This window comes from Larimichthys crocea, unplaced genomic scaffold, assembly GCF_000972845.2.
Source record: "Larimichthys crocea isolate SSNF unplaced genomic scaffold, L_crocea_2.0 scaffold179, whole genome shotgun sequence".
NCBI lineage: Eukaryota > Metazoa > Chordata > Actinopteri > Sciaenidae > Larimichthys > Larimichthys crocea.
The window spans coordinates 296-14523 of NW_020852441.1; the positions used below are offsets into that span (position 1 = coordinate 296).

The window sequence follows — 14228 nt, forward strand, 5'->3', positions numbered from 1 at the left end:
GACCAGCTCACACATCAGCAAGCCAGAGAAGAGGCAGAGGCTCTGGGGAAAGGAGGTAGGAAATGAAAGGAGGACAAAATGACAAAAGAGAGAGAGTCTTTTTGTCTTTTCTTTTCTTTTTTTTACATATTGTTTTTCTTTTTGACTTAATAACTAAATTAATTAATTAATTAATTAAATAAATTAATATTTTTATTTATGATTTTTTTTCTTTTTTTTTTCTCCTTCTTCTTTATAGCGTTGACTCAGAGGACGGAGGAGTGTGAGAGGATGTACAGCGATCTCAACGGCCAGGAAGACGAACAAAAGAGGGGACAGAGGAAAAGAGGAGCACGAGGGGACAGATAGACGCGTCGGGAGGAGGATGAGGAGGAGACGGGAAAGGGCAGAGCGACTGCTGTGCGAAATGACAGGTGAGTACGAAGCAAGAGAGGAGGAGGAGGAGGAGGAGGAAGAACAGCGACGAGGAACAGGACAAGGAACAGGAAACGTAGGACACTCAACGACCTCTCATCGCCGTCACGCTTCGCTGCAGCCGGAAGCGGTCCCCGGAGGGACCAGGCTCGCCCAGCGAACCTCGCTCCACCACTCCGAGGAGAGGAGGAGGACGATGAGGAGGGGATAGGGCAAAGCGACACGCGACAGGGAAAGGCGGACAGGGCACAGCAGCACGACGGAACAGGGACAGGAAAGGAAAGAAAAAGGGAAACATCAACAACCCCTCTCTCTGTGACCCGACGCGACGTCGCTCCTCTCATTCCCTCCTCCTCGTCCTTCTTCTTCTTCTTCTTCTTCTTCTTCTTCTTCTTCTTCTTCTTCCTCTTCTCACTGGCTCTCTTATGACTTTCACACACCGGTGTTCCTCCCTATCAACATAGGGTCTCTTTGACCCGACGCGGCGTCGCTCCTCTCCTTCCCTCCTGTTCTTCTTCTTCTTCTTCTTCTTCTTCTTCTTCTTCTACTTCTTCTTGACTTCCCTCTCGTCGTTCCTCCCCGTCGTTGGCATCGGGCCTCTCTGACCCCCCCTGCGCTTTCCTTCCGTAGTCCTGCTTCTCCTCTGTGTCCTCTCCCTCAGTTTCCCTCACAGACACACACACACACACACACACACACACACACACACACACCCTTCCTCCCAGTTGTAAAATTGAATTGAATTGTCCGACCGAACATGAATTGTCCGACCCAGGGTTTGAGTTATCCGAACAAGGGCCAGTCACCCAGCCGGCTCTCTTTCCTCCCTCTGACTCACTGAGTGAGCAGGAATTGTCCCACCGAGAGCAGATTGTCCGACCGGCTCTCTTTCCTCCCTCTGACTCACTGAGCAGGCATGGATTGTCTCACCGAGAGCGATTGTCCGACCGGCTCTCTTTCCTCCCTCTGACTCACTGAGCAGGCATGGATTGTCTGACCGAGGGCCAGTCACCCAGCCGGCTCTCTTTCCTCCCTCTGACTCACTGAGTGAGCACGAATTGTCCCACCGAGAGCAGATTGTCCGACCGGCTCTCTTTCCTCCCTCTGACTCACTGAGTGAGCAGGAATTGTCCCACCGAGAGCGGATTGTCCGACCGGCTCCCTCCACTACACTTCCCTACTCTGACTCACTGAGCGAGCATGGATTGTCCGACGGAGCTCTCTCAATCCCTTCACTACGTCCCGCCCCTTGAACAAAACAGACCAGCTCACACATCAGCAAGCCAGAGAAGAGGCAGAAGGCTCTGGGGAAAGGTAGGTAGGAAATGAAAGGAGGACAAAATGACAAAGAGAGAGTCTTTTTGTCTTTTCTTTTTTCTTTTTTACATATTGTTTTTTACTTTTTGACTTAATATAAAATAAATTAATTAATTAAATAAATTTAATATTTTTATTTATGATTTTTTTTTCTTTTTTTTTTTTTCTCCTTCTTCTTATATCGTTGGACTCAGAGGACGGAGGAGTGTGAGAGGATGTACAGCGACTGCAACGGCAGCGAATACGAAGAAAGAGGAGGACAGAGGAAGAGGAGCACGAGAGGACAGATAGACCGCGTCGGGAGGAGGATGAGGAGGAGAACGGGAAAGGGCAGAGCGAATGCTGTGCGAAGAATGACAGGTGAGTACGAAGCAAGAAGAGGAGGAGGAGGAGGAGGAGGACAGCAACGAGGAACAGGACAAGGAACAGGAACGAGGAACATCAACGACCTCTCATCGCCGTCACGCTTCGCCGCAGCCGAAACGGTCCCCGGAGGGACCAGGCTCGCCCCAGCGAACCTCGCTCACACTCGAGGAGGAGGAGGACGATGAGGAGGGGGGATAGGGCAAGCGAACGCGACAGGAAAGGAGGACGAGGAACAGCAACGCGAACGACAAGGAACGCAACGGAACTCAACGACCTCTCGCCGTCCCGTTCGCCGCGCCGAAGCGGTCCCCGGAGGGACCAGGCTCGCCCCAGCGAACCTCGCTCACACTCCGAGAGGAGGAGGAGGACGATGAGGAGGGGAGGATGGCAAAGCGAACGCGACAGGAAGGAGGAAGGAGGGAACAGCAACGACGAACAGGACAGACAGAGGAACATCAACGACCTCTCATCGCCGTCACGTTTCGCTGCCGCCGAAGCGGTCCCCGGAGGGACCAGGCTCGCCCCAGCGAACCTCGCTCACACTCCGAGGAGGAGGAGGACGATGAGGAGGGGTATGGCAAGCGAACGCGACAGGAAAGGAGGACGAGGAAAACAGGAACAGCACGAGGAACATCAACGACCTCTCATCGCCGTCACTTTCGCTGCCGCCGAAGCGGTCCCCGGAGGGGCCAGGCTCGCCCCAGCGAACCTCGCTCACACTCGAGGAGGAGGAGGACGATGAGGAGGGATAGGGCAAAGCGAACGCGACAGGAAAGGGGGACGAGGACGCGGAACCGCAACGAGGAACATCAACGACCTCTCATCGCCGTCACGTTTCGCTGCCGCCGAAGCGGTCCCGGAGGGACCAGGCTCGCCCCAGCGAACCTCGCTCACACTCCGAGGAGGAGGAGGACGATGAGGAGGGGATAGGGCAAAGCGAACGCGACAGGAAAGGAGGACGAGGAACAGCAACGAGGAACATCAACGACCTCTCATCGCCGTCACGTTTCGCTGCCGCCGAAGCGGTCCCGGAGGGACCAGGCTCGCCCCAGCGAACCTCGCTCACACTCCGAGGAGGAGGAGGACGATGAGGAGGGGATAGGGCAAACGAACGCGACAGGAAAGGAGGCGAGGCAGAACGACGACGGACAAGGAACAGGAAAAGGAACATCAACGACCTCTCATCGCCGTCACGTTTCGCTGCCGCCGAAGCGGTCCCCGGAGGGACCAGGCTCGCCCCAGCGAACCTCGCTCACACTCCGAGGAGGAGGAGGGGATAGGGCAAAGCGAACGCGACAGGAAAGGAGGACGAGGAACAGCAACGAGGAACATCAACGACCTCTCATCGCCGTCACGTTTCGCTGCCGCCGAAGCGGTCCCGGAGGGACCAGGCTCGCCCCAGCGAACCTCGCTCACACTCCGAGGAGGAGGAGGAGGAGGACGATGAGGAGGGGATAGGGCAAAGCGAACGCGACAGGAAAGGAGGACAAGGGAACAGGAGCGAGGAACAGCAACGAGGAACATCAACGACCTCTCGTCGCCGTCACGTTTCGCTGCCGCCGAAGCGGTCCCCGGAGGGACCAGGCTCGCCCCAGCGAACCTCGCTCACACTCCGAGGAGGAGGAGGACGATGAGGAGGGGATAGGGCAAAGCGAACGCGACAGGAAAGGAGGACGAGGAACGGCAACGAGGAACAGGACAGGACAGAAGAGGAACATAACGACTCTCTCGCCGTCACGTTTCGCTGCCGACGAAGCGGTCCCCGGAGGGACCAGGCTCGCCCCAGCGAACCTCGCTCACACTCCGAGGAGGAGGAGGACGATGAGGAGGGGATAGGGCAAAGCGAACGCGACAGGAAAGGAGGACGAGGAACAGGCCAACGAGGAACATCAACGACCTCTCGTCGCCGTCACGTTTCGCTGCCGCCGAAGCGGTCCCCGGAGGGACCAGGCTCGCCCCAGCGAACCTCGCTCACACTCCGAGGAGGAGGAGGACGATGAGGAGGGGATAGGGCAAAGCGAACGCGACAGGAAAGGAGGACGAACAGCAACGAGGAACAGGACAAGGAACAGCAACGAGGACATCAACGACCTCTCGTCGCCGTCACGTTTCGCTGCCGCCGAAGCGGTCCCCGGAGGGACCAGGCTCGCCCCAGCGAACCTCGCTCACACTCCGAGGAGGAGGAGGACGATGAGGAGGGGATAGGGCAAAGCGAACGCGACAGGAAAGGAGGACGAGGAACGGCAACAGGAACAGAGGACAGAAACTCAACGACCTCTCTAGCCGTCACGTTTCGCTGCCGCGAGCGGTCCGGGAGGGACCAGGCTCGCCCCAGCGACCCGCCACTCCGGGAGGAGGAGGAACGATGAGGAGGGGATAGGGCAAAGCGAACGCGACAGGAAAGGAGGACGAGGAACAGGATGAGGCGGCCGGTCGTCATGAAGAACCTCTCCCACAGAAAATACAGGCGAAACGTGTGCAAAGAATGCAGGTGGAGTACGAAGGCAAGAAGAGGATAGGAGAGGGAGAAGAGGAGGAGAGGAGAAGAGAAGTGGAGATGAGTGAGAGGTGACCGGTCGCCGAGAACAACCTCTCCGACGCAAGATGTTTTTCGGTCCCCGGAGGGACCAGGCTTGCCCCAGCGAACCTCGCTCAGACTCCGAGGAGGGGATAGGGCAAAGCGAACGTGAGAGGAAAGGACGACGAGGGACGAGGAACAGGAACGAGGAACAGACAACGACCTCTCGACCTCTCGACGCAGACGCGTTTCGCTGCTGCCGAAACGGTCCCGGGAGGGACCAGGCTCGCCCCAGCGAACCTCGCTCAGACTCCGTGGAGGAGGAGCAGGATGATGAGGAGGGGATAGGGCAAAGCGAACGCGTGAGGAAAGGACGACGAGGACCATGACGGGAACAGGAGAACGGACACGAAGGAGGTGGCCGGATGTCATGAAGAAGGACAGAGCGAACGTGGTACGAAGCAAGAAGAGGAGGAGGAGGAGGAGGAGAAGGAGAGAAGAAGAGCAAACAACCTCTCTGACGCAAGATGTTTTCGCTGCAAAAAAGGGTAGCTGTCGTGGAAAGGACGGGAGGAGAAAAGGAGAGTGAAAAAAAAAAAAATAAAAAAAAAAATAATAATAATAATACACGTACTAATATCAACCCCCTTCCACCGCCACGTTACCCGTCTCTGTCACCGCACAGCAAGCCCACAGCAAACAACCATGACAGCGCGACCTATTACCGCTCAAAGGTTCCTACAACAGCTTTTTTCCAGCTCGCCGTGTGAAGAAAATGAAGATGAAGAAGAAGGTAAGTGGTATTATGTCATTTATTACTGATGATGACAATAATAATAATAATAATAATAATAATAATATCTGTCCTCCTCATCAGCATCATCCTCCTTACCTTCCGAAGAAGAAGAAGAAGAAGAAGAAGAAGAAGAAGAAATGCAAAAGGGGACATCCCGCAAAAAAACAGCCGCAGCGGCGGGGCAAGGAGGGGAAGCGAGAGAGAGAGGAGGAGAGCTCTACGCGACGGCTAAGAGGGCCAGAGCGAGAGCGAGGGGACGGGAGGACGAGGGGGTGGCGAAAGAAGGAAGAGCAGAGGAATCGAGAGCGAGAGGAGAGTATTTCTCAACGGCGAGAGCAAGAGCAAGAGGATAGGAAGATGAGGCAGCTGCGACGGCAGCAGAGGAAGGGCGATCAGGAGCAAGAGGAAAGAAGAGAGCAGGATGAGGAGGAACAGGAGGAGAACACGAGGCGTTTCGCTGTCAAAAAGGCCAGAGGAAAGACACGGGCTCGTAAACCTCGCTGCGACTCCGACGAGGAGGAGAATGATGAGGAGGAGGAGGAGGAGGAGGAGGAGGAGGAGGAGGAAAGGACAAAGCGAAAGCGCCGCGAAGAACGAGAGGAGGATGGAGAACAGGAGAACACGAAGCGGTCAGCAGCCGCGAACTTGCTACGACAAGAGCGAGGGGACGTGAGGACAATGGGGCGGCGAAGGAAGGAAGAGGAGAGGAATCGAGTGCGAGAGGAGAGTACATCGCTACGGCGGGAGCGAGGGGACGGGAGGACGAGGGCGAGAGGAGAGCATTTCTCAACGCCGAGAGCAAGAGCGAGAGGATAGGAAGATGAGGCAGCTGCGACGGCAGCAGGGGAAGGGCGATCGGGAGCTAGAGGGGAGAAGAGAGCAGGATGAGGAGGAACAGGAGGAGAACACGAGGCTTTTCGCTGCCAAAAAGACCCTAGGAGAGAGCTTGTCAGACGAGCCTCACTCTGAACAGGAGGATGTATCAGAAGAAGAAGAAGAAGAAGAAGACGGAGGAGGAGGAGGAGAGGGAGAAGAAGAAGGCGAAGGAGGAGTGGATGTGGAAGTGGAAGAAGGAGAAGAAGAAGAAGAAGGAGGAGGAGGAAGAGACAAAGACCTTCTTGTTGCACCAGAGACGTTCCTGTCAAGAAATGGGAAAATAACTTGGTCCTCTACACCATACCAAACGATACCCTCGCAGCAGCAGCAGCAGCAGCAGCAGCAGCAGCAGCACAACAACAGCCCTGGCCGCCCGGGCCCACAGCCTATGCGGCTTCCAATGTCCGAGATATCGTCTCAGCATTCCGCCTCTTCCTCACGCCGGGAATAGATAAAATCATCCTGGAGGAGACTAATCGCGAGGGTCTTAGGAAATATGGAAGAGACGGCTGGAAGAGGAGGGATGAGATCGACCTGCACGCTACATGGGGCTGCTCATCCTAGCCGGCGTGTACAGGTCCCGAGGTGAGGCCACCGCCAGCCTTTGGGACGGAGAGAGCGGACGTGCCATTTTCCGTGCCACAATGTCGCTCAAAGTCTTTCACGTTTACTCGAAGCTGGTGCGATTCGATGACCGCGAAACTAGAGCTGAGAGACGCACCACGGACAAACTGGCCGCCGTAAGAAAGGTCTGGGACGCGTGGGTCGAGCGGCTACCGATCCTCTACAACCCTGGGCATCACGTCACGGTGGATGAGCAACTGGTTCCGTTCAGAGGTGATGACAGGAACGATAAATCAATAAAAACCTTTTCTTTTTTTTTTCAATACAATAAAGTTTTTTTTTTTTTTTTGTCTGTCTTTCTTTTGGAGGCAATAGGATGAAAACCCACCCCCACCCACCCACACACACACACACACACACACACACAACCACAGAATGTTCCAGAAAGTCCCAGAACCTGCTGCCTTGTTACCTGACAGCATGCATTTTCTGTTGGAACAGAGAAAGATAAAGCAGCTGTAGGGGTTGCGTGGTGGTGGTGGTGCAATAAACCACACAGGCTGATCAACCGTCAGAATGTTCCAGAAAGTCCCAGAACCTTCTAGTCTGTTACCTGGCAGCATGCCAAGTTTTCTGTTGGACCTGAGAAAGGATATCACAGAGGTGGTGGATGGTGGTGCAATAAACCACACAGGCGGATCAACCGTCAGAATGTTCCGGAAAGTCCCAGAACCCTCTAGTTTGTCACCTGGCAGCATGCCAAGTTTTTGAGTTTTTCTGTTGGAACTGAGAAAGGATTTGACAGAGGTGGTGGTGAGATAAACCGCACAGGCGGATCAACCAACAGAATGTTCCGGAAAGTCCCAGAACCCTCTAGTTTGTTACCTGGCAGCATGCCAAGTTTTTGAGTTTTTCTGTTGGAACTGAGAAAGGATTTGACAGAGGTGGTGGTGAGATAAACCGCACAGGCGGATCAACCAACAGAATGTTCCGGAAAGTCCCAGAACCTTCAAGTTTGGTACCTGGCAGCATGCCAAATTTTCTGTTGGAACTGAGAAAGATAAGGCAGCTGTAGGGGTGGTGGTGGTGGGTGGTGGTGGTGGGGCAATAAACTGCACATGCGGATCAACCAACAGAATGTTCCAGAAAGTCTGAGAACCTTCTGGCTTGTTACTTGGCAGCATGTCAGGTTTTCTGTTGGAACTGAGAAAAAAGATATGGCGGTGGTGGGATTATACACCACACATGTAGAACAATGACAGAGTGTTTCAGAAAGTCTCAGTGTTTTGTTGTTTTGTCTTTCTGTTGGGACTGAGAAAAAAAAAAAGGTGGTAGTGGATTTGCGTTTTACGTATTGTTATAATCTTCTCTCTCTCTCTCTCTCTCTCTCTCTCTCCTCTTTCTTTCTTTCTTTCTTTCTTTCTTTCTTTCTTTCTTTCTTTCTCCGTCTCCCGATTCCATCAACGCCCAAGGCCGTTGCTCCTTTCGACAGTATATGCCGAACAAGCCTGCCAGGTATGGGATCAAGTCGTGGGTGGCCTGCGATGCCAGATCCAGCTACGCTTGGAAATGCAACTTTCACGGGGAAGAAGCCCACCGCCACAGCGCCGCCTCCTCTGCCGCTGGAAGAGAAGAAAGAGAAGAAGAAGAAGAAAAAGAAGAAGAAAAAGATGAAGGGAGAAAGAAGGGAAAGGGACGAGGAGGCTCAGAGAAGAATCAGGGGACGCGTGTGGTGCTTGACGTAACAAAGGGCCTGACGGGTCGCAACATCACCTGCGACAATTTCTTCACTTCCTACGAACTTGCGCAGCGGCTCCTACTCGAAAGGAACAACACATTGCTCGGCACGATCAGAAAGAACAAACCCGAGCTACCGGACGCCTGCTCGCGGCTCCGAGGGAGCGGGTCCTCTCCTCCAAGTTCGCCTTCACACGCGACCGCTCTGGTCTCGTATCTGGCCAGAACGTGGTACCACCACTCCTGCTTCCCCTTCCTCCTCCTCCTCCTCCTCCTCCTCCTTCTTCTTCCGCCGCCGCCGCCACTTCCACGGCCCCTGTCAACCCACCCCTTCCTGCGAGTAAGAGGAAGAGGTGTCAGGTCTGTCCCTCCAAGAAGGACTGTAAAACACACAACGTCTGCCGTGGCTGCGAGAAATACATATGCAGAGGCTGTGCGCTCCTGTACTGCCCCGCGTGTGCCAACTACTTCTGTTCATCCTCGGAGCGTGGGTCAGTTTGACCCGGTGTGAGAGCACACTGGATGTATACGGGATGCGAAAGGCGACAGGAGGGTTAAAGGCAGCCTCAGGAGAAAGAAGGAGGAAAGGTGGGGGGGGCGTTTTAAAAATCGACTTCTGTGTAACTCCAGGAGAAGAACACTGCCACCTGTGTAACTCCAGGAGAAGAACACTGCCACCTGGGCTGTAAAACAAACGCATCCAGTTCAGGCACCATGTGTAGCTTCCCGCCAGTAGATGTCGTTGTGGGGTTTGTTTATGGGAGCCGTGAGTTCCCCAAGAACACTGCCACCTGTGTCACCATGTATATGAATAAAGAACACATATCACTCAAATAAATGCTCATTTGTTGTGTTTATTGGTATCACAAAAAGTACAGAAAATCAGCGTGCAATTCGAGATGAAGAACACTTTCACCTGAATACAATCAGACATCAATAATCAGAGTCATCAGAGTTTATAAAGACAACTCCCCGACCCTGGCATCTCGTCCTTGTTGGTGTAGTTCTTTGCTTTTGATTTCTTCCACTGGATAGCGCATTTTCATGTTCAACAGACCCCTCTTCTTCGGGACCGGACTCTGGTCCGCTTACACGAGTTGTATCGGAATCAGCATCATCAACATCCTCTTGCCCGTCAGAGTCATCATCGATATAAGGAATCACAAAAAGGCCCAGGGGTCTTATTTTTCTTTTTCTTCTTTTTTGGTCTCTTCCTGATTGCATGACACACGTGCCAGACATGATAGGGGTTACAGGTGATGCAGCAGCACCGGCTCCAGCAGCCAATTCTTCATCACAGATGCTAGTTGCATCGGAGCCAGCACCATCAACGTCCTCTTGCACAGCCACATGTGGTAAGGGTACCGCTTTTTCACATTCGACGCACCTCATACCTCGTACCTCATAAGTGCCATCGTTGTCCACAAGGCATGATGTTCCTCCTTCTTGTTTGTTATATACAAATAGAGCCATGTGTACCCTTTGTTGTCCAGGTTCTGAGCTCTCTCGTGGTCAGTAGGATTGGTTATTTTATATGGATATGTTTTTTTTTTTTTTTTTTTTTCAATTGAATTCTGTTTGGAGTTTTAAAAAAAAAAAAAAAAAAGAAACTAATGTTAAAGTGTATGGTAGCTAGATATGAACCAAGATATTAATGACACCGGGCAAAGTTGTTTTCGGCAGACTGGACGTTGTGAACCATGGCGTGTGTTAATTCTCCGCGTGTCGAGGCACTTGTGCAGCACTGTCCTCACACAGAAGAAGACGGTGACTCAGACATTGAGTTTGTTTGTCAGGAGACAGGCACACAGCTACAGTACCACCCTATCCTTTCTGCAGTCGCACAGTTACTGCGTGAGAGGCTGGAGGAGCAGCACACGGGGTCGTGTGTCACAGAGTCCCTCACATTGGGACCTCCGTGTAAGACTGTGAACGTAGACGGCGACGGAAATTGTTTGTTCAGAGCGATCAGCAAAGCTTTTTGTGGTACGGATGAGTATCACTTAACACTTCGACAGGCAGTGGTGAAGCAGCTGGAAAGCTACGCTGCCACATATAAGAACATTTTGAGGCCTGACTACAAGTCAGTGTCAGAATACATTAGGAAATCCCGCATACAGTCTCCGGGTACTTGGGGGACTGAAGTTGAGATTCAAGCAGCAGCGGATGTTTTGGGTGTCAGCATATACACGTACTACCTAAATCGTTGGATCGAATACCGTTGTAATGGTGTACAGGTATCGGACCAGGGGACAGACCGTCGTTTGTGTGAAGGACCCTTACATGAAGTCTTGCTACAAGTACTGCCAGGTGGACATGTTCGGGATGGTGTCACACGGGAGCTCTCACCTTCACCCCTCTGGAGCGCGGACCACGAGTACAACGGCAATGCTGCCAAAGAGGACTACGAGCACTACAGTCCCTCCAAAGAGGACTACGAGTGCGACTGGGATTCCGCCGAAGAGGACTGCGAGTGCGACTGGGATCCAGCTGAAGAGGACTACGAGCGCGACTGGGATCCCGACGAAGAGGACTACGAGCGCGACAGTGATCCCGCCGAAGAGGACTGCGAGCGCGACGGAGATCCCGACGGAGAGGACTGCGAGCGCGACGGAGATCCCGACGGAGAGGACGCGGGACAGAGGCAGCAGATGCGAGAAAAACTTTCTTGGTCTGAGCTGAACACATCCTGGGGTATCTTTATGGAATGGCTGTCCGAGCGCTGGTGGGGCCCGGTCTCCGAAGACGAGGTCATCTCCTTCATGAATTTGGATAAACGTCGACCCGGAGATGTAGTTGTCGCAGCACCCTTTGGTGACTCACCCGGAGCGGTGTGTTCGATTTCCATAAAGACCAAGAACTCTGTGCTGTCAACCGATGTAGTCATCTGTGGAAGGTTTTATAGATGTGTCCAGTTGCTCCCGGGTAAATTTTCAGATCCCTGTAAGGTGATACGACATCTGGTTCGTGATATGAAGCACGTACAGTTACAGCCTAGATCGAAGACAATACCTAGCAACGCCATGTACTTTTCTGCAACGCATGTAGCAGAACAGCTGCGTTCCATGAGTGGGATGTGCCGCGCATTTTCTGGGGAACCTACAGGAGAGCCGAATCATCTTCGCGGTATGAAAAGATGATGCTACGTCTACGAATGAAAAGCGGAAAGTTTACCAATCCAGAAATGAGAAAAGGAGAGTTTCTAATCCTGCTGCAATAATGCATTGCACGGGGGATGTCGGTTTTGGATACCTGTTTGAAGTTATAACTGACCAGGGGAGGAAAATCGTGGTGACGTTTGATAGACTTGGGTTTACAGTCGGTAACGGTTCCCATTTCTACGAGATCACAAGTGTACTGGCCTACATCAGCAGCGTTGAACGAGTGGTGTTCGTTACGGTGCCCAGATCTTGGGACTCTGTGAGGTCACCCGAGCCTCCGACAATGGAAACGGGAGAGACCAGCAATTCACATTAATCGTCATGTAAGACACCCAAGCCTCAGATGATGGGTACGGGATAGACTGGAGATTCACATGACTAGAAATGTAACTTGGTATCGTGGTGTATCCACTTTATTTTTTTTTTTTTGTTTTACTATGTTGTATCCCTTTCACTGTATCATTTCAAAGTTTTTCTTGTGTTATACTTACAAATGTCCTGTATCCATATGTGAATAAATACAAGTTTTGAGACACACTGTTGTTGACTATTGACGTTTTTAATTGACAAGAGTACATTCAACGACCATTATGCAATAAACACAAAGTCCCCATGTACAGCTAAGGAAACGGGGATCATTTTCATTTCTGGAGAACATTAAGAGCCCAGAAGGGAAACGTGTGAAACCCCTTCCTTAACTCTCTCAGCCTTCTTCTTGTTCTTTTTGTTCTTCTTGTTCTTGTTCTTGTTCTTCGTTGTCCTCCTCCACGTAGTACTCCTGCTCATCCTCATCATCAGCCATGTACTTGAGAGAAACACACACAAATTACATTACCAACATGCCGTACTTGAGGTGTCTTTCATGTATTTCCATACGTTACCATTTCATCCTCATCATCGTTCTGCTGACGAAGATGAGGCAATGCTAATTGTGGCGGAGGTGGTTGCGGTAGTAGCTGCACACGCACAAGACAAGGGGGTAGCGGGAGCTCATTTTCAGCAATGACAGGCTCTTGAGGTATTTCTCTATCAGACGATAGATGATAATCATCCTGAAATGTAAGAAATGCACAGTAGCCGTTGAAATGTGGTACGTGGTACACATAGGACAGCGTGTAAAGGATGATTAAAAAATCTATGCAAGGTACGTACCGAATGGGTCAGGATGATGGTAGACTCCTGTGGGTTGAGATCAGCATCAGAAAAATGTACAAAAATTAAGAATACGGCATATTGAACAAACACACGATTTGAACAATGCGAGATGCGGATGCCATACGGGCTCAGCGAAGCTGTCGGTTTCGACGCCACTCTCATTGCCGTGCGATTCTGAGTGCGAATGACCATTCGCCGTCTTGTGCCTACACTAAATCTCCCGTTTTCCTTTCCCACCGCAAGTTTTCCTTACCGTCACACTGACCAGCGAGCGGAGAAAGGTTATTTTTCTTTTGGCGCCGAGATCTCATATCCCTTCGGCCGTCCATTTGCGCCCAACTTGACATTTTTCGTACTGCTGACCAGCCCAGACCTTCAAAGGACAACCAAAGCCATTCTTGTCATTGACTGAGCTGGGGCAAACATTTCCCCATACACATCATCTTTCATTCTTTCTTGTATGTACTTAAGCAGATCCCACGTGTGTGAGATTGGCAAGGCATCCAAACTGGTATGTTACACTTGGTTTTTTGTATGAGCCAGAGATACCATGCATAAATGCAACGAAAAGCTTTGTTTCCACATCCACACTCGCTTTTACTACGCAATTTATACGCAATTTACATTTGATCATCACACAGTCATACACATCTACACATCGTAATAAAACTCAAACCCGTCCTGTAAAGGACCATCGTGAATTATTCAACTATCAACCCCAATGGCCTTTCCTGATCAACACGTCGCTGATAACTGTTAATGTTGGACCGACGGTTCTTGGCTGTTGTTGTTGTTGTTGTTGTTTTGTTGTTTGTGCTTGTTTCATACTGTCCTCACATGCACAAGTCCTGACGAGCTTTTCTTTGAATGTCGAGAGGAGTCAAGACATTAGATTATGGTCTAGGGACATAACGTTCCAGTGATTTTCACCCTATGTTGCTGAGGGAATCTGATCAAGACTTGACGTACGTTCTCTGTTGTCATTATGGCACAAGTTGTCCGCGTACTGCTCATGGTCTGGACAGGGAGGTGAAGCGGTTTCATGAGTTCGTACGGGATTGCGAAGTTCCCCTTCTTCTTTTAGGAGGGTAAAATGTGCATGTCGAGCTTCTTGAAATATGGTTCGTGTCGGCGGCCATCTCCTCTGGCTCTGTTCAAAACGTCTAAATGTACAAGGGAGCGGATCTCAAGCGAGTACGGAGGCTTTCGGAGAGCCACATCGTCCTCGTCGTGAGCAGGGTCTGTTGAGGAAGGTATGCACCACGTAGTCGTCACTCGCAAGACGAGAAGGTCGGGCAGAGTCTGTCGGGTTCCTTCCATCATC

At 51.8% G+C, this 14228-nt stretch overlaps 1 protein-coding gene and 1 long non-coding RNA gene across 2 annotated transcripts; one reads left to right on the forward strand and one right to left on the reverse strand.

The window, feature by feature from the left end:
* Positions 1–1874: 1874 nt before the first annotated feature.
* Positions 1875–2664, reverse strand: LOC113744781 (uncharacterized). Its single transcript, XR_003461810.1, has 2 exons — positions 2561–2664; positions 1875–2180 (listed from the first exon to the last, which is right to left on the reverse strand). It is a non-coding gene; the product is annotated as an uncharacterized LOC113744781 (long non-coding RNA).
* Positions 2665–4642: 1978 nt separating this feature from the next.
* Positions 4643–7148, forward strand: LOC109141706 (vicilin-like seed storage protein At2g18540). The gene is made up of 3 exons (XM_027275719.1): positions 4643–5408; positions 5493–6179; positions 6350–7148. Exons 1-3 carry the CDS (start codon positions 5391–5393, stop codon positions 6569–6571), a joined length of 927 nt encoding a protein of 308 aa, XP_027131520.1. The 5' UTR covers positions 4643–5390; the 3' UTR covers positions 6572–7148.
* The last annotated feature ends 7080 nt before the right edge of the window (positions 7149–14228 follow it).

Excerpts from the sequence above, each read along its gene's own strand:
- LOC109141706 (XM_027275719.1), top strand. Across the intron at positions 6,180-6,349 it reads GAGGGGACGGGAGGACGAGG|GAGAGAGCTTGTCAGACGAG; the intron begins GCGAGAGGAGAG and ends AAAAGACCCTAG.